A 21,687-nucleotide genomic window follows, 5' to 3' on the forward strand; every position below is an offset into this window, starting at 1 on the left:
TTTCCTTTGTAAAAAGCTTTCCAGCACAAAGCAGGGGAGTGTATCAAAGGCTATCCATTTGTAATCAAAGATGTTTGCCCCCCCTTTGTTCCCCCCCCAACAACCCACAGCTTCTAACACAGAAAAGGAGGCAGCAGCAGCGCTCGCTTTGCATAGCCTCCTGCCTCAGGATTGCAAGTGATTAAACAGACTTTTAACGCATCGACACAGAGCGAAGGGCGAATGAATAACACCGTGCGGGCAGACAGGAGAGGAGACCCAGCTGGAAGCCTGCTGAAAGCCTTCCAGGGAGGTTTGCAGTTTTCCTGCTGAGACCGAAGCGCTGCAGCGACCTCCTCCTGCCCGTACCATTTCCGGGACACAGCCCGCTCTGGTTTTCCATGCCCGGAGCCAGCTCTGTCTCCGGAACAGCACCAGGTCCCCAGCCTCCATCCCGGGGCTGCGGCTTCCCCGGAGGCTGGAAGCAGGGAGCTCAGTCCCGGTGAGGCCAGCCTGGTGCATCGCGCGGAGGCTGCGGCAGGTACGCGGAGGCCGGCGGGCTCTGCCTTTGCGGAAATGCCTCCTCCTCTGGCTGCCTGACCTTCAGGGAGCAGGAGGAAAGGTGTGGGGAAAGGGGCTGCTCAGAGCCACCCGCCCTCGCTGCTTTGGGTTAAAAACATCATTATTTGTTAACAGGGAGAAAAAAACCACGCGGGCGGGCGCTCTCGCTCCCGGCATGGCAGCCCCTGGCCTCCATCACACGCAGCTGCAGAGAGGCGGACACTCACCTTGAGCAGGTAGATCTGCGTGGCTGTCTGGCTGAGCCACCCCGCAGCACAGACACCGCACAGCTCTCGGCTGATAGCGAGGGACCCCGGCAGCTCTGCCCCCTCCCCAGTGCTGGTGGGCATGGGGGGAAAAGCAGCAGCAGCAGCAGCCCTTACCTCCTGTCCTTCGGCCCTACGAGTCGCACCTCGGAGCTGGCTCTTGCGCAGAGAAGAGGGAGGGAGGCAGAGGAAGGGGGGGGGGGTGGAAAAAACTTGGGAGTTTCCCACAATGCAGCTCTGCAGACTGCAGGAAGATGGAGAGCAGGGGAGGGGGGAGGATGCTCCAATAGGGCAGGAAGGGCTGGGACTGTGGAGGGGGACGGGATGACAGGGGGGTAGGGGGAATAAGGCATGCCAGCCCTGTCTCACATCCCCATTTCTCAGGGCTGAGCGATTTGGGGCTGTCCCTGCAGCACTGAGCACCCTGCCCGCTCCTCTGCTCCTCCAAAGCCCACCTGGGTTTGCAGCAAGTTGTAGCCACAAACAGGGGGAAATGTACTGGGGAGAATGGAAGGGGGGCAAGGGGGGCAGCCTGGTAATCTGGAATTTTTCTTTGCATAGAGAGGGAGGGGGGGAGGATCGGGGGGGCTTATGGCACCAGGATAAAGGATATCTGAGAATGATGATCCCATAAGGGGTGGCAAGCTGTCTTGCCAGAGATATTGTGCACGGTGCAGGGGAGGAAGCTAAAACGCTGTGTAACGGGGTGGGTTTGTGCCAGCTCTTCTTCCCTTCTCCCTGAATCCTCCCAGTTTAAAAGCAAGCGGCCCCCCCACTCTGCTGCCCCAGCCCCCACCTCCTCCAGTCACAGTCCTCACATTCACATCTCTGGGGTCAAACCTTGCTTTTACCCATGGGTAAAAGTCCTGGGACAGTCCTGGGACTGTCTATGGCTCTTTTAGCTTGATTTGCTCGGGAAATAAGGGCTGCAGTGCTTGTCTATCTTTCTCCATACAGTTATGTAGGACCCACTGACAAGCTTAATGTGATTTTTCAGGGAGCCTGGGCATTTTAAGAGATTGTACTCCTGCAAGTTGTAGGAAGAGGGGCCAATATGCACAGGATGGCTCTGCTGGTGTGCATCTCAGCTATATCAGCGTGCCTAAAAAAATACCCAGACTGTTTAAATCCCACTTTAAAGAAAAAAACATCTGCCCACATTTGAAGCAAACATTAAACAAATAGCAGGTGAGCGTAAGAGAAAGCAGAGTGCCAGCACAGCAAGCAGTGCTTCAGCTCAAGATGCAGCAAGGTGAAAGCAGCTCCTTCAAGGTCAGATGGAAACTGGAACTGTAAAAACCGTGCTGATGATTTTTCCTCCTCCCCTGGGCTCACAGCATGCAGGGACAAGAACATCCCTGGCTCTGGGGAGCCCCTGCTGTAAGCTCCACTGCTGTTCCTGGGAGCACAGGGGCTCAGCAGCAGCATCAGCCTTAGGAAGGAGCAGGATGTGTCCTGGTCTTCCCGAGGGATGCAGCTGTCCCCAGACCTATCTGATGCCCAGTGAGCTGGAGGATGGCACAATAGGAAGCTCTGAGCAGGGCATCCAGGCTGGGTGGGTACAGCAAAAAGGAGCTTGTATGTACCCTTGTTTTTAGTGCTGTCTGCTGTATGGATTTTAATTCTGTATTATAGGTAGCTTATAAAATTATTTTAGGTTAGAAAAGAGCCTTGAGATCATCAAATTCAATCATCATAACATTGCCAAGTCTACGTCTTTTCCTTGAACCTCTCAGGTGTATATTTAATCTTATTTTTAGTCTGTTTCTGGGAGGAGCGTTGCATCTATGCTACAGGAAATTTTTTTCTGGCCTTAACTCTAGGAAAGACCTTAGCCCTGTCTTGTAACCTCGCTTCTAATCCTCTTCCTAATTCTACTTCCTGCTTGGACCTTAGGCCTGTGCTGTAGGTTTCATATAGTAACTGTAGTACTTCATGTCATAACTGGCTAGCTCTGCAATAATCATATGTATAAGCATTTTACCTCTAGAGTGTATTATGATCACAATAATTGACAAAACTTTGCAAAAATGCAATTAACTGGTTAGCAGGATATATTAAGGGGTACACAGCAGCATTTCTCTCAGTCTCTGTTCTTTAAAAAGCTTTTCTGGATGCCTCCCCCTAACCTTTTGAAAACGATGGATAGTTCCCCCTCCACACCCAGTTAGCCATGTGTTTGCTGTTAGCATGAGCAAGATTATAATCATTGTAATTGCATGTATGTATATGCTTAATCCACAGTTCTGTCTTTAATTAAATACTTCTAGCACTTAGCTTTCTCTCTCTCTATTTCAAACTTGTTTTTTTTTTTTTCCTTGTTTGATTCCTTCCCCTACCCCACTCCCAAACTCTTCCTGCATCTGCCTTGTTTAAGGGACCATTATAGGATTTAGCATCTCTGTCACTATTCTAGCTGCTTCACTGCAACTTCTTGTCCCTTGAGGCTGATCCTGTAAATGAATAAACCCAACATCATCATGTTATTATAATTTTAGAGCATTTTTCTAACACTGTAGCAGACTCTCCAGCCTGGGTGGATCCATCCATGCCGTGATTCTCTGGGTTCCCTTGAGAGCTGTAACAGTTTTTATTCTCGGGTCCTAAATTATTATTATTGCATTAAGGAGTTAGACCAAGCTAAGCAAGACCACGCCAGGGCACAGGTTAGATATCTAATCATGAAAAATCCTATTGCAGGAATTACTGACTACTCCAGTTAAACTGAAATAAAACAAAGCTCCAGACAGGCAAAATCTGGCAGCTGAGGCTTGTTTAGTTACCTCAACACACAGCTAGTGGCCTGGTTTGTGACTCAGTGCTGTGTTCACTGTTCTTCATCTCTCGTCATCTACCAAAGGCAGGTTATTTTCTTGAGTCCAGCAAGGATGCTGCAAACCCTCCTGTGTCTCAAGACTGCAGCAGTTAAACTGAGCCAGCTGATCTGGCTTATTAAAATATTTATGTATTGTTTTCAGTCTTCCCATGTGCTTTAACATGCATTACATATATCTTCTTTCCATTATCTTTCTGGGCTTATCAGAAATATCATTTTTGTTTCCTGCCATATGTTTTCTATCTCCCGTTCTCCAACCACACCTCCCTATTTTATTCCATTATTTAAAAAAATAAATAAATAAATCACAGTCCAAGAAGAGGTGCAAAGGGTTCTGCTTAGATGTTTCTTCTCTTAATAATGTCTGTACTCTCAGTGGGCATGAGTTTTTAATAGTTTCCATGCTACTTGCTCTCCTATTCTATTAATAGCAGCACAGAGGACTATTTTTCCCTGCTCATATCTAGTGTTTTCATTGATGAAGTGTACCTCTGGTTTATTACTAGTACACTTGTATCCACAGCCAATGATTGCAGCTGGGTTTTTTTCTCAACGGTGTGATCTGCAGCTTGCTCAGACAGGGCAGGATTGAGATCTGGTCATTGTAAGGTCTGTATGGTAACTCTTCCACCAATTAATATTAATTAATTGATACCAATTAATATTAAGCATTATCGATTAATATTTATTAATATTAATAAATACCAATTAATATTAATGGCAAATAATATTAATATTCAGTTGCCTGGGCAACTGAGAGGACAATTGTACCTGAAAGGACATTGTAGTGAGGAGCATGTAGGTCTCTGTTCTCAGGTGGCAAGTTATTGGACATGAGGAAACAGCCTCAAGTTGTGCCAGGGGAGGTTTAGATTGGATGCCAGGATTAATTTCTTCACCGAAGGGGTTGGTAGGCATTGGAACATGCTGCCAAGGGAGGTGGTGGCCTGTCCCTGGAGGTATTCAACACATGGTTTAATGGTGGACTTGGTAGTGTTAGGTGATGGTTAGACTTGATCTTAAGGGTCTTTTCCAACCCAAGTGATTCTATAACTAATTTTTCAGCTCTCCAGAACCAGCTGATGAGGAAGTTCCTATTGAAATTTCTGGTACTGGCTGTTTTGGTGCAGAGGCTTTTAGGGCAGCATTTTCCCACTACTTTGGTGCATCATCCCATCCATCCCTCACTCCACCTCCACTCCAGAGGCTTAACCAGGAACTTCCATGATGGTCTGTATCCTGGTTTCAGCTGGAATAGAGTTAATTTTCTTCCTCATAGCTGGTATGGTTCTGTATTTCAGATTTAGAACGAGGATAATGCTATAACACACTGATGATTTAGCACTTGCCGAGCAGTGCCCACACAGCCAGGGACTTTCCAGCTTCTGGGGCTGCTCTGCCAGCGAGGAGGCTGGGGGTGCACCAGGAGCAGGCAGGGGGCAGAACCAGGACAGCTGACCCACACTGGCCAGAGGGACATTCCACACCATATGGCATCATGCTGAGCAATAAAACTGGTGGGGTTGGCTGGGGTGAGTGGTGACACTGCTCGGGGCTGGGCTGGGCATTGGTCAGCGGGTGGTGAGCAATTGCACTGCGCATCACTTGCTTTGTATATTCTTTTATCATTACTATTATCATTATTTTCCCTTCCTTTTCTGTCCTATTAAGCTGTCTTTATCTCAACCCACGGGTTTTCACCTTTTCTGTCTGATTCTCTCTCCCATCCCACTGTGGGGGTGGGGGGACATGAGTGAACAGCTGTGTAGTGCTCAGCTGCCTGCTGGGTTAAACCACAACAGCCTGCTGATACCAGCAGAGTTATGGGCATGCTGCCGTTATAAATTAAATCCCCCTAACGGTGTTCTGAGTTGGGCTTGATCAGAAAAAGCTTTGATTTCATGCAAACCTTAACCATTCTTGCAACTCTCTCTTCCTGTCTCACCAAAGGTAAATCCTAGTAGGTAGCCAGGGCTTGCACTTAATTGTGCCTCTTCCAAATGGACTTCAAATCCTATTTCATGTTTTAATTTTAAAAGCTGGATGACTCTCGCTTCTTCTGCAGCTCTGGTTGCTGGAGTATGTGCTGGTATATGGATGCATCCATATAAGATGGTGATTTTTCTTTTTTCTTTGGAGACAACAGTTTGAACATGTTTCTGAAGTAAGCCTGTGTCCTGCAAGTATGTTGGGAAGCCCCTGTAGTGCCAGCACAGGGTTTTAATCCCTTCTGTCCAAATGCAAGAGCAACACTGAAAAAATGATTCTTCAATAAGTGGGATGGTGGTGAAATAGTCAGACCTATAATTGAAAACCACTTGTTGTCTTCTGGTAACTTAGCAATAACCACTGGCACACTCCCTAAAATAGGAGCCGTTCTCATGGTGAATGTGTTTATTTGGCAGTACTCCACCGTTGTTTGCCAGGATTTTCTGTCAGCCTTGCTAATGGACCACAGTGAAAAATTAGGTTTATAATTTCTAAAAAAAACAACGACATTGTTTTCAAAATTTGTTGAAAATTTTACTCAGAGCAGTCTCACCTTCTTTAGGACCACGAGTATTTGTCCAGAGGACTGGCAGGTGCCATTACTTCAGCTTTGGCACCGGATTTTCCACAGGACTGATCCTCCTGGGATGGCTGTTTCCAGTACACTGTATCTGTCTCTGTTAAAGCTTGTTTCTGTCATCTGACCCTTTATGATGGCCTTTTCCTGCTTTCTGCATTACTTATACAAAAATCCATTTCTTCTGATGTGCTACCACTACCATTGCCATTTCCAGCCACCCCCTACTCCTCTGCTTTGTTGTCTGCCCCCCTCATTACTTTGAGGTTTCCTCTGCTGCACCTCCCTGTCCAGGAGAGCTGTTAGGTGAGGACAACAGCTGCTGTTGTTCCCAGCTTCTTTTTCCTTTCTGTCCATACATATCATCCCAATAACCATCTTCCCTGACAGCTCCCAGTCTAATTCTCCATTTTGCACAGCTATTTTTAATTTCTCTATCCTAATCTCTTTTGGCAATCATCTAAACTCAGTTTCACACTTCCTGTGATCAGATCCCCTTGTGAGGTCCCCCTTGCTCCGGGGTGGAAACCGCAGTAGGCAGTAGCAAGCCCCTGCAGCTTCCTTCTTCTTCCAGCTGCTGCAGGGCCAGCACAGAAGCCCCCAGCTGTAGAAGGGGCCAGGAGTAGGGGCCCAGCCCTCCCTGCCCGTGTCCCTGTGTGCAGCCCGGTGCTGGGGCAGGAGGAAGTGTGTGCCGGATGCGCAGGCGCCGCTCAAAAATGACACCCTGCTTATATGCATCATTGGGCATTGCCCGGGTCCTTCCGGCACGTCCCCGCTGCAGGAGGAGCACGTGGCGGCACAGCTCGCTGGGGGACTGGGGGTTTACCTGTCACCCCGAACACCAGCCCCGTGTGCTGCTGGGCTGAGCACTGCTCTGCTCCTGGCTCTAAGGTGCTCGCAGTGTCCTGGCCAGCCAGGTGGGCACAGCCCCGGGGAAAGAACAGGTTGGTCTCCATGGCTTGTACCTCCAGTGCTGCGCCATGCCACTGGGTGATATCCTGGGTGCTTGTCCCCTACGGTTTGCTGCCTTTCTGCATAGGTGTTTCTCCTCTTGAATCTCTGAGCCAGCAGCTATTCCTGTCTCAGCAACCCTTCCCCTCCCCTGCATATACAGCTGTGGGTGAAGTTCACACCACTACCCCTACCCTGGTACTTTCTGAATGGCCATGAGACTGAGTCTTCGGTACCAGCCCAGCTGCTTTTAGTGCTTACGTGTTCTCAGGCATGTCCCAGAACAATGGGAAGAGAGCGCTGACTTCCAAGCCTTGTTTTTTTGCAGGTGATTTTCTATATCCTATGATGGCAGGAGAAGGGAGTGCATTCACCGTCCTCTTAGCTGCACTGGAAGGTCTCACACTTGAAGGCTTCCAAGAGTTCAAGACAAAGTTGTCACATGTTCATACCAAAGGAGGCTGGAACATCCCTGAGGATGTGCTTGTGGAGGCCACACACCCTTCCACCCTTGTCAACTGCATGGGCAACAGCTACGGGGAAGATGCCGCCGTGGACATCGCCATTGGGTTGTTTGAGGAGATGAACCAGAGAGACCTTGCTGAAAAAATCCTGGATGAGAAGGTGAAGGGTAAGGAACTGGGGAAAACTTTGATTTTCTTTGTCTTTTGAGATCTGGAGACAAAAGATAAAAGTGTGTAAAAGAGCAGGTTTCAGCTCTGTGATGAGGCTGGAAAGGTGGTGTCCCACTGATTCTGCCAAGTTCCCACTGCACCCTTCCCCTTAAGGGAGTGGTGGGACCAGCAGCAGAGAGAGGACCACAGTGATAAGGATGGGGGTGCCTGGAAGGGGCAAGTGGTGCTTCTTCAAGCAGTTCTTGCAGCCCAGAAAACCTAGGTTGCCAGATGGGTTCCTAGCTGGGGACACAGGGGGACACTCTGGGGACATTCCCATTAAAAATTCCCAGAAAAATAAAGGCAGCTTGATGGGTGGCACGTAGGAAATGCATAACTGAATTTTGCATTGAGGCAGGCCATTGAAACAAACGTCCCATGCTGTTGGTGTGTCAGGAGCACAGTTGTGCTGGTCAGGAAGTTTGGCTCACTTTGGCACTGACTCTGCTTCTCTCTGGTGTAGAGTACAAGCAGAAGTACAGAGAGCACGTGGCCAGAGAGTTCCTCCGGTACAAAGAGCTGAACTCCTGCCTGGGGGAGAACCTGTCCGTGAGCAGCCGCTACACTGCCCTGACTATCGCCAAGAAGCCATGGAGCCAGAGCGGAGGCGAGCCTGAAGGTGCAGATGTCAGCTGGGGATGTGCCGACACCACCATCGCTGTCACTGCGCAGACACTGTTTAAACCTGATGAAGATGGGCAAACACCACAGACTGTGGTGCTAGTGGGTGCCCCAGGCATGGGGAAGACAATGATGGTCAGGAAGATGATGGTGGAGTGGGTGGAAGGGGCCCTCTACATGCAGTTTGACTATGTCTTCTGCATAGACTGCAAGGAGCTTTCCCTTTCCAAACAAGTGAGTATGTTGGACCTGGTTTCAAAATGCTGTCCTCACCAGCGAATACCAGCTGGAAGTATCCTGGACAATCAGGAGAAGGTCTTGTTTGTCTTTGATGGCTTCGAGGCCCTGGGGTTCCCTTTGGCTCAGCCCAAAGACGAGCTGAGTTCTGACCCCAGGGAAGCAAAGCCACTGGAAACCACGCTGATGAGCTTGCTCAAGAGGACTGTTCTCCCTGCATCCTCTTTGCTCATCACCACAAGGCCAACGGCTCTTCAAAACCTGGGGCAGTGCCTGGAGGGTGAGTGTTACGTGGAAATCTTGGGCTTCTCGGCAGCTGCAAGGGAGGAGTATTTCCACAGGTACTTCAAGAATGACAATAAAGCAGATGTGGCCTTCAGGTTCACCAGGGGAAATGAGACCCTCTATAGCTTGTGTGTCATCCCCATCATGAGCTGGACCATCTGCACCATCCTTGAGCAAGAGCTTTACAAGAAGAACAACCTTCTTGAGTGCTCCAAGGCCACCACGTGGATGGGCATGTTTTACCTCTCCTGGTTAATGAAGTGCAGAGGCAGCAATGCCCAGCAGTACCTGCAGCAGTTCCTGCGCAGGCTTTGCTCCTTGGCTGCTGATGGCATCTGGAAACACAAGGTCCTCTTTGAGGAAAGGGAAATCAAGGACTGTGGCTTGGACTGGCCAGACCTTCTCTCCCTCTTCCTCAATGAGAAAAGCCTGAAGAAAGGCGTAGACCAAGGCAATGTCTACAGCTTCACTCACCTGCACCTCCATGAGTTTTTTGCGGCTATGTTTTATGTCCTGGATGATGATGAGGAAACTGTCAGTGACCCAGAGGCCCTTGCAAAGAACGTAAATACATTGTTAGAAAGCTACAGCAAATCTAGGAAGGATTTGAACTTAACAATTCGGTTCCTGTTTGGTCTGGTAAACCCCAAATCAATAGAGTACGCAGGTGAAAGAATCGGGTGCAGAATTTCACCACGAGCTCGGGAAGATCTTCTGAGGTGGCTTCAGACAAGATACAGAGGCCTTTCCCATCGCAGTGAAGTGATGATGATTAAGGAGTTGGACACTTTCCACTTTTTGTTCGAGATGAATGAAAAAAGCTTTGCGCAGAAGGTGTTGGGATGTTTCACGGGAATAGATTTACATGACATCAAGCTGACGCCATACGACCAGATGGCTCTTTGCTTCTGCATTAAGCAGTGGGATGGACTGGACAGTGTCACCCTCCGGAGCTGCTCCTTCCGCCAGCAGCAGTGCAGTGAGGAGCCGGCCACAGTCTTGCCTTGGTGAGTACCGCCGCTCTGCTCCAGTGGCCAAAACGACAGAGATTTCCCCTTCTCCATCACAAAAGAGGGTTTTGGAAGCTGAAATGGTGAATGCCTCTTTCCATCCAAACACCACCATGTCTCTTCACTAGTGGTTTAGTCCCTTGGTGGAGGGTTTTACTTATTCTTGGGGAGAATCATGGGAGATTATGGACATACCTGTCCCCTCGTTCCCAGGCAACATCCACGGCAGGAGGAGCTGCGCTCTCCTCTGCACCCACTCTGCCAGGCACTGGGGCACGTGGGCAGCTCACTGCAGAACCTCAGGTATGGGGCCTGCCCCTGGGTGCTGGGTGGCCACTTCTGTCCGTCCCTGCTCAGGGGGTGCTGATGGGGAAGGGCTGGATCCCATGCGGGAGGGTGAGGGCAGCCTCTCCATGCTGGTGGCCAGCCATGGGATGGGTGGCTGCTGTCCCTCTGTGCTGGCTGGCTGGCTTCTCTGCTGCTCTCCCCTCAGGCTGCAGTGGTGTGGATTGACAGAGGGTGGCTGCAAGGCCCTGGGGACGCTGCTAGCCACTCACCCCAGCCTGGCCTGCCTGGAGCTGGGCGATGGAGCACTGGGTGACAGCGGCGTGCGGCTGCTCTGCGCCGGGCTGCGGCAGCCTGGCTGCCAACTGCGCATCCTACGGTGAGCGGCACTGGGAACGCTGTGTCCCTGGCAGGGCCCTGTGGACACATCCCAGGCTGGGGGAGCAGAGGGCTGGGGATGTGCCCAACTATGTCCTGCAGGCTGGCCTTGTCCCTCTGTTCCACTGACAGCGGGCTGGGTATGGCCACTGCAATGGTGTGTGGCATGGGAGGACCGGCGCCGATGAGGCTCTCTCCCGCAGGCTGCGGTACACCCGCATGACCAGCGCCTGCTGCCAGGACCTCGCTGCAGTGCTGGGCACCAGCCCACACCTGGAGGAGCTGGACCTGTCCTTCAACACAGGACTGCGGGATGCCGGCGTGCAGCTGCTGTGCGAGGGGCTCCGGGATCACGCCTGCCAGTTGCGGGTGCTGCGGTAAGGGCATGCAGCACTGGCTGTGCTCCTGCGCAGCCCGAGCAGCTCCAGCACTGCCCCACCAACGCTGTCTCTCCTTGGACCTGCAGGCTGGGGAGCTGCCACCTGATGGGCACCTGCTGCCAGGCCCTGGCCACGCACCTTGGGGAGAACTGCAGCCTGAGCTGCCTGGATCTGAGTGACACCGAGCTGGGAGCCGGGGCAGTGCTGCTGCTGCGGCAGCTCAGGCATCCTGCCTGCCCACTGCAGGCACTGGGGTGAGCCCTGCCACACGTACCACGGGGAGACTCTCAGGTGCCCCCTTCACCTCTGGTACTGAGGCTTCTTCTTTCCTTCCAATGCAAGGCTGAGTGTGTCGGCGCTCAATGAGGATGCACTGCAGGAGCTGGTTGCACTGCGAGAGCTGAAGCCCAGCCTGAAGATCGGAGACCTCCTGGAGCATGACACCCCACAGGAGGGAGCTATGTCCCGGTTACCCTTCCAGCGGGGGGTCTGGGAAGGCAAGGGGAGGCTGGGGGGGCGGAAGGCACTCCTCTCCTCTCGGGTGGCTCCACCCAGCAGTAGGAACCAGTGCTAACTCAGTTATGGATACTGAGGCAGGGGAAACATCCCTGGGACGCGCCGTGCCCTTCCCTAGGCCTGTTCTGGCGGGGAACGTGTGCAGCTCTGGGGCCAAAGGAAGGCCCTGGGCCCAGGCCCTGGGCTCTTCCCCATCCTTCCCACATGCCCAGAGCCATGGGGACGTGCCTGTGGGCCCAGCTCTGCCCCATGGGACCAAGGGATGGACGATGGACTCAGGAGAGAGAGAGGCGCCGGTGCTGGGAGTGAGGTTCCAAGCACTTGGGGGCTTTAATCGGAAAGAGTGCTGTGCAGGGAAAGGCCATGCAGAAAAACTTCACAAGGACCCTGGCGTGACGTTGGGCAATGGGTGCGGGCGAGCTGATGGAAGAGTTTCTGCAGCATGCTGAGGGCTGTGCAGGGATGGGTGCCCTTCATGGGCAGGGCCACCACTCCCTGGGGCTGGAGCCCCCTCTTGCAGCCATGTCCCCAGGCTCTCCTCACGGCGCTGTCCCCAGGGTGCTGACATCAACGTCGTCATAGCCCGTGTCCCCGTGGGGCTGCACCGGGGCGTCCCCGCTGCGGGGAGAAGGGGGCTCCTCCAGCACGGCTGCAGCATCGTCATAGCCATCCGGGGGGCCGTGCCCAGGCTGGGTCAGGGGGGCTGCACCAGGCATGGAGGGGCCGGGGCTGAGGATGCAGCTGCAAGGGCCACATGCCCTCACATCCCCAGCACCACTGCTCGGCCACAGCACCTCTCCTTGGGTCCCCTGTGCCTTTCAGTCCCTTCCGAGTTCCCCTTCCTCTACCTGGGGTTGCTCCAGGGTTGCTCTCCTCTTTGTACCCATCCCAGTGATTGTCCAGCAGCTTCATGCCAAAGCCCTTGCACAGGGAGCCTGGGGTGGAGAATGAGGTACTGGGTGCTCGGCCAGGGATGCGGAGAGCCCCAGGCCCGAGGGACAACCATGCTCCCACCTGTGTGGCTGGGCACCTCCTGGTACTCGGGCATCAGGCTGTAATCCAGCTCTTCGTACACAACCTCGGAGCCGGCGTCTGTGGCTCTGTTGGGGCCTACAAGGAAGCACGTGTTGCACTGGCATGTCCCACATTTCCCCTCAGCCCCAAAGGGACTCTCAAAGTGGTGCCCACCTCGGCATTGCACTCGTGCGTGGTGTGCCTGCACAGCCAGGGCTGCCAGGGCCAGGCCCAGCAATGTCCCCAGGAGCACGCACAGGACCGTGGGCACGGGCACGCTCCCCGACACTGCTGTCAGTGGGGTAACGCTGCTGGTGACACCTGCAGGGATGGCCGGGGCAGCGTGAGGCTGGGATCCGCACGGCAGCAGGAGCAGGGGTCAGTGGGCACGGGCAGAGCCACCTGTGCAAGCATCCCCGTGCTGGCAGCTCCTACCTGCAGTTGTGGTGGCCCCGCTCGTTCCCTCGGTGTCCTCGTCACAGGCGATGTGGGTGACCCCAGCGGGGCCGCAGGACTGCAGGTGCCAGGGCGCCGAGGGGCAGCGCCAGAGCGAGGGGACCCCCTTCTGGCATTGCACCCAGCCCAGCCAGGCGGGGACCGAGCCCTGTGCGGGGACGGCCTCCAGCCTCCCCCTGGTGCCACAGCCCAGCTGGCGGCAGACAACGGCAGCTGTGGCGGGGCTGGTGTCGTTGGCGCACACGCGGCCCCACGTCCCCTCGTGCAGCACCTCCAGGTGCCCGCTGCAGCTGCTGCTGCCCCCCGCCAGACGCAGCAGCCCTGCAACAACAGGGGACAGCGGGGTCACGGCACCTCACGGGGCAGCACGCACCCCACGGGCAGTGGGGACTGCTCCCCAGCTCAGGGATCACAGTGCTCACCTGAGCACACGGCAGCGGCACCACCGCCCCGGCGGCAGCCACGCCGTGCTGGGGCTGGGCAGTCCCAGAGAGCCGCCTCCGTCCCCGAGCAGCCCCCGGCACCCGGCCACAGCGTCCCCACGCCGGGCCCGAAGCGCTCAGAGCCGGGCGCCTCCAGGGCCCGTCCGCACCCCAGCTGGCGGCACACGACGTCGGCATGTGGCAGGTCCCAGGCGTCCTGGCAGACGGTGCCCCAGGTGCCCTCGCTGTACACCTCCACCCTGCCGGCACAGTGCCCGGGGCCGCCCGCCAGCCTCAGCCGCCGGCTGCCTGCACGGGAGGGCCAGGATGGGGCTGGGGGCACCCGCTGGGCACCCGCGGCCCTTCCCGGCGCACTCACCTGAGCAGGCAACGGCCGCCTCTGTGGGGCTGTGGCTGGGCGCTGCGGCAGGCCCCGAGGCGTTGCACTGCGCCAGGCGCTCCTCGGTGCCAGCACACCGCAGCTCCTGCAGCTCCACAGGGCCCAAGCTGGCGGCCGGCACAGCGTAGACCTTCTCTGGCACACCGCAGCCCAGCTGCCGGCACGCCACGGAGGCAGCTCGGTCATCCCACAGCCCCGCAGTCACACGGGCCCAGGGCCCGGGGCTGGTGGCCACCTCCAGCCGCCCGTCACACCGGCTCTCCCCGTCCAGCAGCCGCACGGGCTCAGCGGCACCTGCAAGAGCCCGGCCATGCCGTGGGGACGGGCACTGCTCCCCGCCTGCCACGGGTCCCTGCGTCCCCTGCACCCACCTGAGCAGTTGACGGCGGCGGCATGGCCAGGGGGGCAGGCGGGCTCCCCCAGCACCGCCACGGGGCACTCGCCCGGGTGCCGCTCGCTCCCGCTGCAGCTCAGGGCATCGCGCCGCAGCGGCCCCGTCGCCGTGCCCGTCCCAAAATGGCCTCCTGGGGGCAGGGAGGCGGCGGGGCCGCAGCCCAGGTGGCGGCACAGGACGTGGGCATCGGGTAGGTCCCAGGCGGTGGCACAGAGGGGTCCCCATGTCCCCTGCTCCTCCACCTCCACCCGCCCGGCGCATCCTGAGCCGCCATCCGCCAAACGGAAACCGGTGTAGGCTGCGGTGGAGAGAGGGCGCTAAGGGGGCAGCAGAGCAGGGACCCACTGGGCACATCACCCTGCAAGGGTCCACCCCAGCCCCCCAGCCCCAGCACTTACGTGAGCAGACGATAGAAGCGGGGCCAGCACAGGACTGCCCGTGGGCTGGCCGCCGGGCACAGTTGGCGAGGAGTGGCTCGCTGCCGTTGCACTCAAAGGCGCCGTCCCAGAGCGGCCCCGTTGCTGCCCCAAAATGGCCGGCACCGGGGACGGCCACTGCCATGCCGCAGCCCAGCTCCCTGCAGACCACCTGGGCGGCCTTGAGGTCCACGTGGCCGTGGCAGACGGTGGCCCAGGCGCGGCCCTGCCGCACCTCCAGCCGCCCCGAGCAGGCGCCGTCCCCTCCAGTCAGACGGGAGAACCCTGCCGGGAGAGGAGGGCTCCTGGGGCAGATGCGGACGAGGGGGCTCCCTGCAGCACCACATGTCCCCAGCACTCACCTTGGCAGACCACAGCAGTGTCATAGTCATGAGGGCCATTGTAGGGTCCCCAGCCTTGAATCTTGCAGTCCCAGAGGGCCTTCTCAGCCCCATGGCAGTCAACAACAGCCAAGCTGATGGAACCTTCTGCTTGGCCAAAGAGGGAGCTGTGGTAGGCACCAGCAGCCGAGCCACAGCCCATCTGCTGGCACACCACCTCGGCATCCTCCATATCCCAGGCGTCATCTGCCACCGTGCCCCAGCGTCCCCGCAGCTTCACCTCCACTCTCCCCTCACAGGGTCCCCTGCCAGCCGCCAGATGCAGCTCCAGCGCCTCTGTACCAGGCACCAGCCTCAGTCCAGTCCTGGGGGTACCCGGGACGGCATCCCCAGTACCACCACCCCGCCTCACCTGTGCAGGTCACCCCCACGTCCCGGTCATGGTCGCAGAAGTGCTTGCCCCAGCCATAATGAGGGCAGTCCTGCAAGGTGGCCTCAGAGCCACGGCAGAAGAAGGGGTGCAGCCAGATGCGTCCCTTGCCCTGCCCAAACGGGGCGTACGGGGATGCCCGGGCCACCGCACCGCAGCCCAGCTGCCGGCACACCACGCCGGCGCCGCGGTGGTCCCAGTCGAAGTCGTAGCTGCAGACGGAGCCCCACTCGCCCTCATGCTTCACCTCCACCCGGCCGGCGCAGCGCCCGCCGCCATCCACCAGCCGCAGCTCCCCGCTGCCTGCGGGCAACCCCAGGGACCTTGCTGAGCCCGCGGGGTGCCTGCCCCACGGCTGCTCCCTGCCCCACCGCTTGCCCACTGCCCCACGGCCAGCCCCTGCCCCACGGCCAGCCCCACCACTCACCCCCGCAGAGCTGCACGCAGAGGAGCAGCCCCAGTGCTCTGGCAGGCACCATCCTGCCCCCAGTGCCAGACGCAGCCCCGCGGCGGGGAGGGGGATATATAGGCAGCCCCCGCTGGCAGGAGCCAATGGGGGCGGCGGAGGCACCTTGTGAGCCGCTATCAGGAGGGTTATCTGCTGCCTGCCGGGGCCCAGCCTCCAATAACCTGCTCTGTGCCCAAATATGAGACTCGGCTCCGCTTCTGGCGTCATGCACCCACACCCCCCTGGGCACCATGGTGGCTCAGCGCCTGTATGCCCTCAAGGGGAGCCAGCCAGCACATCACCCATGTCCCCCTGAGCTGGGGTTGGGGCTGTGCCCACAGAGAGCAGGTCCCCACAGCAACAGGGGTGTCCCCAGAACATGGCCTCCCTCAGGACCTAAGTGGCCAGACTTTGTCGGGGGACAGGCCTTGACCCACCTGGAAGAAGCCTGGGGGTCACCAGGGAGAATCAGGTCCCTGTGCTGGCCTCAACACGTGCAGGAGGGATATCTCCAGCCCCTTGCAGCGGCTGGTGGCACAGGGCACAAGGGGGGCGGATTCCCCCACTCAGGGACCCGGTACCAGCATTGACCGCACGCAGCTTCTGGGCCACCTGCACTTCTGGCGATAGCATCGTGGCTTTGTGCAGCAGCGGGGATGCTGCCAACACGGCTTGGAGCTGAGGCTGAGCCCTAGGGACCTGCGCGGCTTCTTCGGCAGTGAAGAGAACGAGGAGGAGAAGACAGCCTGACCTGTCAGCCTGACAGCAGGCACAGAGACAGCCACAGAGTGCCGCTTGGTGCCGGGGGGGTCCAGCTGCTGCGGGGCCAGCACAGAAGCCCCCAGCTTTAGAAGGGGCCAGGAGCAGGGGCCCAGCCCTCCCTGCCCATGTCCCTGTGTGCAGCCCGGTGCTGGGGCAGGAGGAAGTGTGTGCCGGATGCGCAGGCATCGCTCAAAAGTGAAGCCCTGCCCGTACGCAGGGCCGGGACACAGGGCATTGCCCTTCTGGCACAGCCCCACTGCAGGAGGAGCGCGTGGCAGCACGGCTCGCTGGGGACCGGGGGCTCCTGGGTCCACGGCTGCAGGGCCGGGCTCTGCCAAGGGGCTGCAGCTCCTGGGCTGCTCAGAAAGGCCCAGGCCGGGCTTCAGCCTGCAGGACCTTGCCGTGCTGGCAAGCTGGGCACCCAGCCCCAAACCCCTTGGTGGGGAGGTCAGCCTCAGAAGCAGAGTGGGAAGTGCTCCCCATCTGGAGATCACATCTTGGCCCCAGTGATCAGGAATTCAGAATTTTTGATTCTGGGGCAAGTAAGGAGAGGGGTTAGCAGAACTGCCACCTTGGACCTCTGGAGGGCAGACTTTGGCCTGCTCTGGAGAGTGGTTGACAAAGTCCCTTGGGAGGCAGTCCTGAAGGGAAAGGAAGGATGGACGCTCTTTGAGAAGGGAATCCTAAAGGCTCAGGAGCAGGCTGTGTGCCGAAAGATGATCAAGCAGGGAAGAGGATCTGCCCAACTGAACAGAGAGATGGGGCTTGAGCTCAGGGAAAAATAAATAAATACATTTTAAAAAATTTATGACCTTTGGAAGAAGGGGCAGACCACTCAGGCACATCATCCAAAGACGTCGTGAGCCTATGCAGGGAAAAAAGGAGAAGGGCCAAAGGCCAGCTGGAACTGAGTCTGGCTTCTGTCCCCAAGGACAATAGAAAATGCTTCTCTAAATACTTAACAACAAAAAGCAACAAAAGAAGGATGAGAGAGAATCCCCATCCCTTATTGGATGTGGTAGAAAAACACACTGACCAGAGATGAGGAAAAGGCTCAGGTATACTTAGCTATATGCAAGTCTATGGTGCCAGATGGGATCCACCCAAGGGTACTGAGGGAGCTGGCGGAAATGCTCAACAAGAATCATAGAATCATAGAATATCCCGAGTTGGAAGACACCCAGAAGGATCATAGAGTCCAACTCCTGGCAGGTCTACCCAAAATTTTAGACCATGTGACTAAGTGCACAGTCCAAACATTTTTTAAACTCCGACAGGCTGGGTGCAGTGACTGCTTCCCTGGGGAGCTTGTTCCAGTGTGCAACCACCCTCTCGATGAAGAACCTCTTCCTGACGTCCAGCCTAAACTTCCCCTGCCTCAGCTTAACACCGTTCCCACGGGTCCTGTCACTGGTGATAACAGAGAATAGGTCATCTGCCCCTCTACTCCCCCTCGCGAGGAAGTTGTAGACTGCGATGAGGTCTCCCCTCAGCCTCCTCTTTTCCAGGCTGAACAGACCAAGTGACCTCAGCCGCTCCTCATACGTCTTCCCCTCTAGGCCCTTCACCATCTTCGTAGCCCTCACCTGGACACTCTCCAACAGTTTAATGTCCTTTTTATACTGTGGTGCCCAGAACTGCACACAGTACTCGAGGTGAGGCTGCACCAGCTCAGAGTAGAGTGGGACAATCACTTCCCTCGACTGACTAGCAGTGCCGTGCTTGATGCACCCCAGGATACGGCTGGCCCTCCTGGCTGCCAGGGCACACTGCTGGCTCATATTCAACCTGCTGTCAGCCACAACCCCCAGATCCCTCTCTGCGGGGCTGCTCTCCAGCATCTCGTCCCCCAGTCTGTACATACAGCCAGGTTTGCCCCGTCCCAGGTGCAGGACCCGGCACTTGCTTTTGTTAAACTTCATGTGGTTGGTGATCGCCCAGCTCTCCAATCTGTCCAGAATGGCGGTTGCAGCCCCAGGTGTGTGTGCAGAGGCATGAGTGCTGGCCTGAGTGGTGCTGGAGTGAGCGGTGTTCCACAAGGGTCTGTCTTGGGACTGGTGTTTTTCAATACCTTCATCGGTGACGTAGATGATGGGTTTGAGTGCACCCTCAGCAAGTTCGCAGATGACACCGAGCTGAGTGGTGCAGTTGATACCAAAGAAGGAAGAGATGCCATCGAAAGGGACATGGACAGGGTGGAGAAGTGAGCCCGCATGAACTACATGAGGGTCAACAAGTTCAAGTCCAAGGTGCTGCACAGGGTTGGGGCAATCCCAAACAGGAGTACAGACTGGGAGAAGAACTCATTGAGAGCAGCCCTGTGGAGAGAGACTTGGGGGTTCTGGTGAAAGAAAGGCTCGATATGAGCCAGCAGTGCGCTTGAAGCCCAGAAGGCCACATGCATCCTCGGCTGCATCAACAGCAGAGTGACCAGCAAGGCAAGAGAGGTGATTGTCCCCTCTGTTCTGCCCTTGTAAGGCCCTACCTGGAGTCGCGCGTCCTGGATCGGAGCCCCCAGCACAAGAAAGATGTGGCCCTGTTGGAGTGAGTCCAGGCTGCAAAGGTGATCAGGGGCCCGGAGCAGCTCTCCTATGAAGAAAAGCTGAGCGAGCTGGGGCTGTTCAGCCTGGAGAAGAGAGGCTCTGGGGAGACCTCCTTGCGGCCCTTCAATACTTAAAGGGGTCTTATAAAAAGGATGGAGAAGGACTCTTTACTCAGGTAGGCAATGCCAGGAACCAGTGGGAATGGCTTTAAACTAAAAGAGGATAGATTTAGGTTAGACGTTAGGAGGAACTTCTTCCCTGTGCGGTTAGTGAGGCAAATGAAGTAACCTAGCGGGTGGCATCCCTGCCTATGGCAGGGGGTTGGAGTTAGATGATCACAGAATCACAGAATTGCAGGGAGTGATGCCAGAGCGGTGCCAGAGTGAGCGCCGCAGGGGCTGGGGGCTCCATGTGGCGTCACACGCGCGAGGCAGCGTGATGTCACCGAGCAGGCAGTGTGATGTCACCTCACGAGGCAGTGTGACTGCGCAGCCCTCCCCGTTATGTCCAGGTGCCGGCAGGGCCCGGCCCAGCTTGGCTCGTGCCTGCACTCCTGCCCAGCGTGTCTGTGAGGCTTGGAGGGCTGAGCGGGGATTCGGTCGGGTCGTGCTGTGGGGCCGCCGGCAGCTGCTCTGGGTGCCCGTCCCCACAACATTTGCCTGTGTTTGCCCTGCCCTGTGCGCTCGCAGCAGCGCAGCTGAGCTGTGCGGGGATGCGTCCCCTTGGGGGGGCGTGGGGCGGGCGCCAGGGCTCGGGGAGCTGCCAGGGCCACAGCCGCAGCCAAGTTCCATGCCAGCAAGGAACACGGGATGGCACAGCCACGGGGCCCAAGGGTTTCCTGCTGGGGGACCGGGGCATCGCTGCCGCCCACCCTGGGAGCACCAGTGACCGTGGCCTCACTCTCTCTTGCAGTTGGTGGTATCTTTGCAGCGCCCTGCCGCCATGGACGGGTCGTCGGGCTGGGCCTGCGCGCTCTGTCGTCACGGCCAGGATGACGTGGCCTACCTGATGCCCTGCCTCCACCAGCTTTGCTTGGGCTGTGTGCTGCGGTGGGCCAAGGAGAAGCCGAGTTGCCCCCTGTACGGGGGCAGGCTCCAGTCCATCAAGTACTCGGTGCGGTCAGCTGACGACTACCTGGAGTGTCCCATCCCAGAGCCCGCAGAGCAGCTGGGGGACGGCCAGCAGGATGAGCAGGGGGCTGCGGGGCTGGTGCTCAGGACTCCTGAGCACAGCTTCCCACCCCAGCTCTGGGCAGCCTTCTTCCAGGAGCAGCTGGCTGACGCCAGGCCCCTGCTGGCGTGGCTGCAAGAGGAGCTGCGGAGGATCTACGGCAGCCAGTGGTGGGACGTGGCTGTGGTGCAGGGAATCGTCCTCGCCTCCCTGTGCATCTTCGGGCTGGACCAGCAGGCCCTGGTGCGGCAGCTGCAGCCTTCCCTCCACAGCCACACGGTGCCCTTCGTGGCACGGCTCGTCACCGTCGCTGCAGAGCTGTACAGAACTGGGGTGCACTGGCAGCGGGAGCGCCGGGATGCCCGTGCTGCCGGGGGGAAGGAGGACAGCCCTGCGGCCACCCCTGTCACCACAGAGGAGGAAGGGAGCCACCACAGGAGGGGCCGGGACAGGCAGCGGCAGCAGGGCCGTCTTCCAAGGGCAGCAGGCCCAGCCTCTAAGCCCCTGGATCGGGCAGGGGCCAGTTGCTTGGGGGGCCCCGGTGCCCCCTGAAGAGTAAGGCCGACAGCAGCCCCCAGGACTATCCCCAGCTCCGCAAGAGACCGCCCCGATGGCAGCACTAGGCAGGCACCCTGCAGAAGCGCCAGTCATGACTGCAAGGAACAATGGGGAGGCTCTCAGTCCTCGACCTAGGCTGCCACAAAATAAAGATATCTAAAACAAGATGCGTGCCTTTCTTTCCTGGACGGCGTTTCGACTTCCTCCCCTTGTAGCTGACATGACCCCATAAGCCCCAGCTGCCACTTCTGCTCCCTCCAGAGCTATGGCACGGTGGCTGGAGCATCCTTGATGCTGCTTGTGGCCCCACCAACACCACCCCAGCAGCCCTTCCCTTGGGGTCAGCTGGTGGCAGCTTTGGCTGTCTGTTTGGGTGGCATCCCTGCCTATGGCAGAGGGTTGGAGTTAGATGGTCTTTAACATCCCTTCCAACCCAAGCCACTCTTTGATTCACCCCAGCACCCAGAGCAGAGCTCACACACAGTCGGGACCCAAGGCGAGGGCACTGCAGGCCGGGAGCAGAAAAGGGGCTGGCTCCTATCCCGTCTGCAAGGGCCCTGATGGCCCTGCTCTGCTTCATTGTGTCCCTGCAGCTGGCTGCCTGTGTGCCTGTGCTGCACGTGGGCACTTCTCTTGTGCTCATGGAGAGAGAGTGAGAGCGAGCACGAGAGCTGTCAGACCCCTCCTGTGTCTGCAGGAGCAGAGCACAACAGCAAAGGCAGATCCTGCGCGCCTCCTGCGTGCACAGGGAGGTCTTTGGGACTGCTGAGAACGGCCCGACAGGAGGC

The 21,687-nt window shown here is 57.3% G+C and overlaps 4 protein-coding genes across 7 annotated transcripts in view; 2 read left to right on the forward strand and 2 right to left on the reverse strand.

Annotated features, from left to right (window-relative positions):
* CEND1 (cell cycle exit and neuronal differentiation 1) overlaps positions 1–1,063 on the reverse strand; it is a 24,918-nt gene extending 23,855 nt beyond the window's left edge. Inside the window, exon 1 of one of the 2 annotated variants that reach the window (XM_013198351.3) lies at positions 924–1,063. The gene's annotated coding sequence lies outside the window, so the exon portion shown is untranslated. Of the gene's footprint in view, positions 1–767 lie in introns of both variants that reach the window. The other variant, XM_013198352.3, reaches the window with a different exon arrangement.
* The window catches only part of LOC106047050 (NACHT, LRR and PYD domains-containing protein 12-like), a 21,500-nt gene extending 436 nt beyond the window's left edge, over positions 1–21,064 (forward strand). Inside the window, exons 1-10 of one of the 3 annotated variants that reach the window (XR_010832104.1) lie at positions 212–520; positions 676–776; positions 7,488–7,790; positions 8,297–9,983; positions 10,200–10,289; positions 10,480–10,650; positions 10,853–11,026; positions 11,116–11,283; positions 11,372–18,283; positions 19,107–21,064. Coding sequence is in view for 2 of the 3 variants with exons in the window: in XM_066998831.1 (XP_066854932.1) it covers positions 7,505–7,790; positions 8,297–9,983; positions 10,200–10,289; positions 10,480–10,650; positions 10,853–11,026; positions 11,116–11,283; positions 11,372–11,603 (2,808 nt within the window). In the remaining variant the exon portion in view is untranslated. Of the gene's footprint in view, positions 1–211; positions 521–675; positions 777–7,487; positions 7,791–8,296; positions 9,984–10,199; positions 10,290–10,479; positions 10,651–10,852; positions 11,027–11,115; positions 11,284–11,371 lie in introns of those variants that run through there. The other 2 variants (XM_048065161.2, XM_066998831.1) reach the window with 2 other exon arrangements.
* LOC125182918 (scavenger receptor cysteine-rich type 1 protein M130-like) lies at positions 12,206–15,902 on the reverse strand. The gene is made up of 11 exons (XM_066997582.1): positions 15,846–15,902; positions 15,401–15,721; positions 15,010–15,324; positions 14,630–14,932; positions 14,209–14,529; positions 13,817–14,131; positions 13,438–13,746; positions 12,995–13,336; positions 12,734–12,880; positions 12,560–12,655; positions 12,206–12,480 (listed from the first exon to the last, which is right to left on the reverse strand). Exons 1-11 carry the CDS (start codon positions 15,895–15,897, stop codon positions 12,206–12,208), a joined length of 2,796 nt encoding a protein of 931 aa, XP_066853683.1. The 5' UTR covers positions 15,898–15,902.
* On the forward strand, positions 19,535–21,064 carry LOC136791021 (E3 ubiquitin-protein ligase Topors-like). The gene is made up of 2 exons (XM_066998864.1): positions 19,535–19,807; positions 20,084–21,064. Exons 1-2 carry the CDS (start codon positions 19,535–19,537, stop codon positions 20,891–20,893), a joined length of 1,083 nt encoding a protein of 360 aa, XP_066854965.1. The 3' UTR covers positions 20,894–21,064.
* Positions 21,065–21,687: the final 623 nt, after the last annotated feature.

Source organism: Anser cygnoides, chromosome 5, assembly GCF_040182565.1.
Source record: "Anser cygnoides isolate HZ-2024a breed goose chromosome 5, Taihu_goose_T2T_genome, whole genome shotgun sequence".
Lineage (NCBI taxonomy): Eukaryota > Metazoa > Chordata > Aves > Anseriformes > Anatidae > Anser > Anser cygnoides.

What these genes read in the sequence shown, in the direction of transcription:
- LOC125182918 (XM_066997582.1), bottom strand. Translation starts at nt 15,897, where the DNA reads ATGGTGCCTGCCAGAGCACTGGGGCTGCTCCTCTGCGTGCAGCTCTGC. An exon ending in CGCTTCTATCGTCTGCTCAC is followed by an intron (nt 14,530 to 14,629) that starts GTAAGTGCTGGG and finishes TCTCCACCGCAG; the next exon opens with CCTACACCGGTTTCCGTTTG. An exon ending in CGCCGCCGTCAACTGCTCAG is followed by an intron (nt 14,132 to 14,208) that starts GTGGGTGCAGGG and finishes GGGCTCTTGCAG; the next exon opens with GTGCCGCTGAGCCCGTGCGG.
- LOC136791021 (XM_066998864.1), top strand. Translation starts at nt 19,535, where the DNA reads ATGCCAGAGCGGTGCCAGAGTGAGCGCCGCAGGGGCTGGGGGCTCCAT. An exon ending in GCCGCCGGCAGCTGCTCTGG is followed by an intron (nt 19,808 to 20,083) that starts GTGCCCGTCCCC and finishes TCTCTCTTGCAG; the next exon opens with TTGGTGGTATCTTTGCAGCG.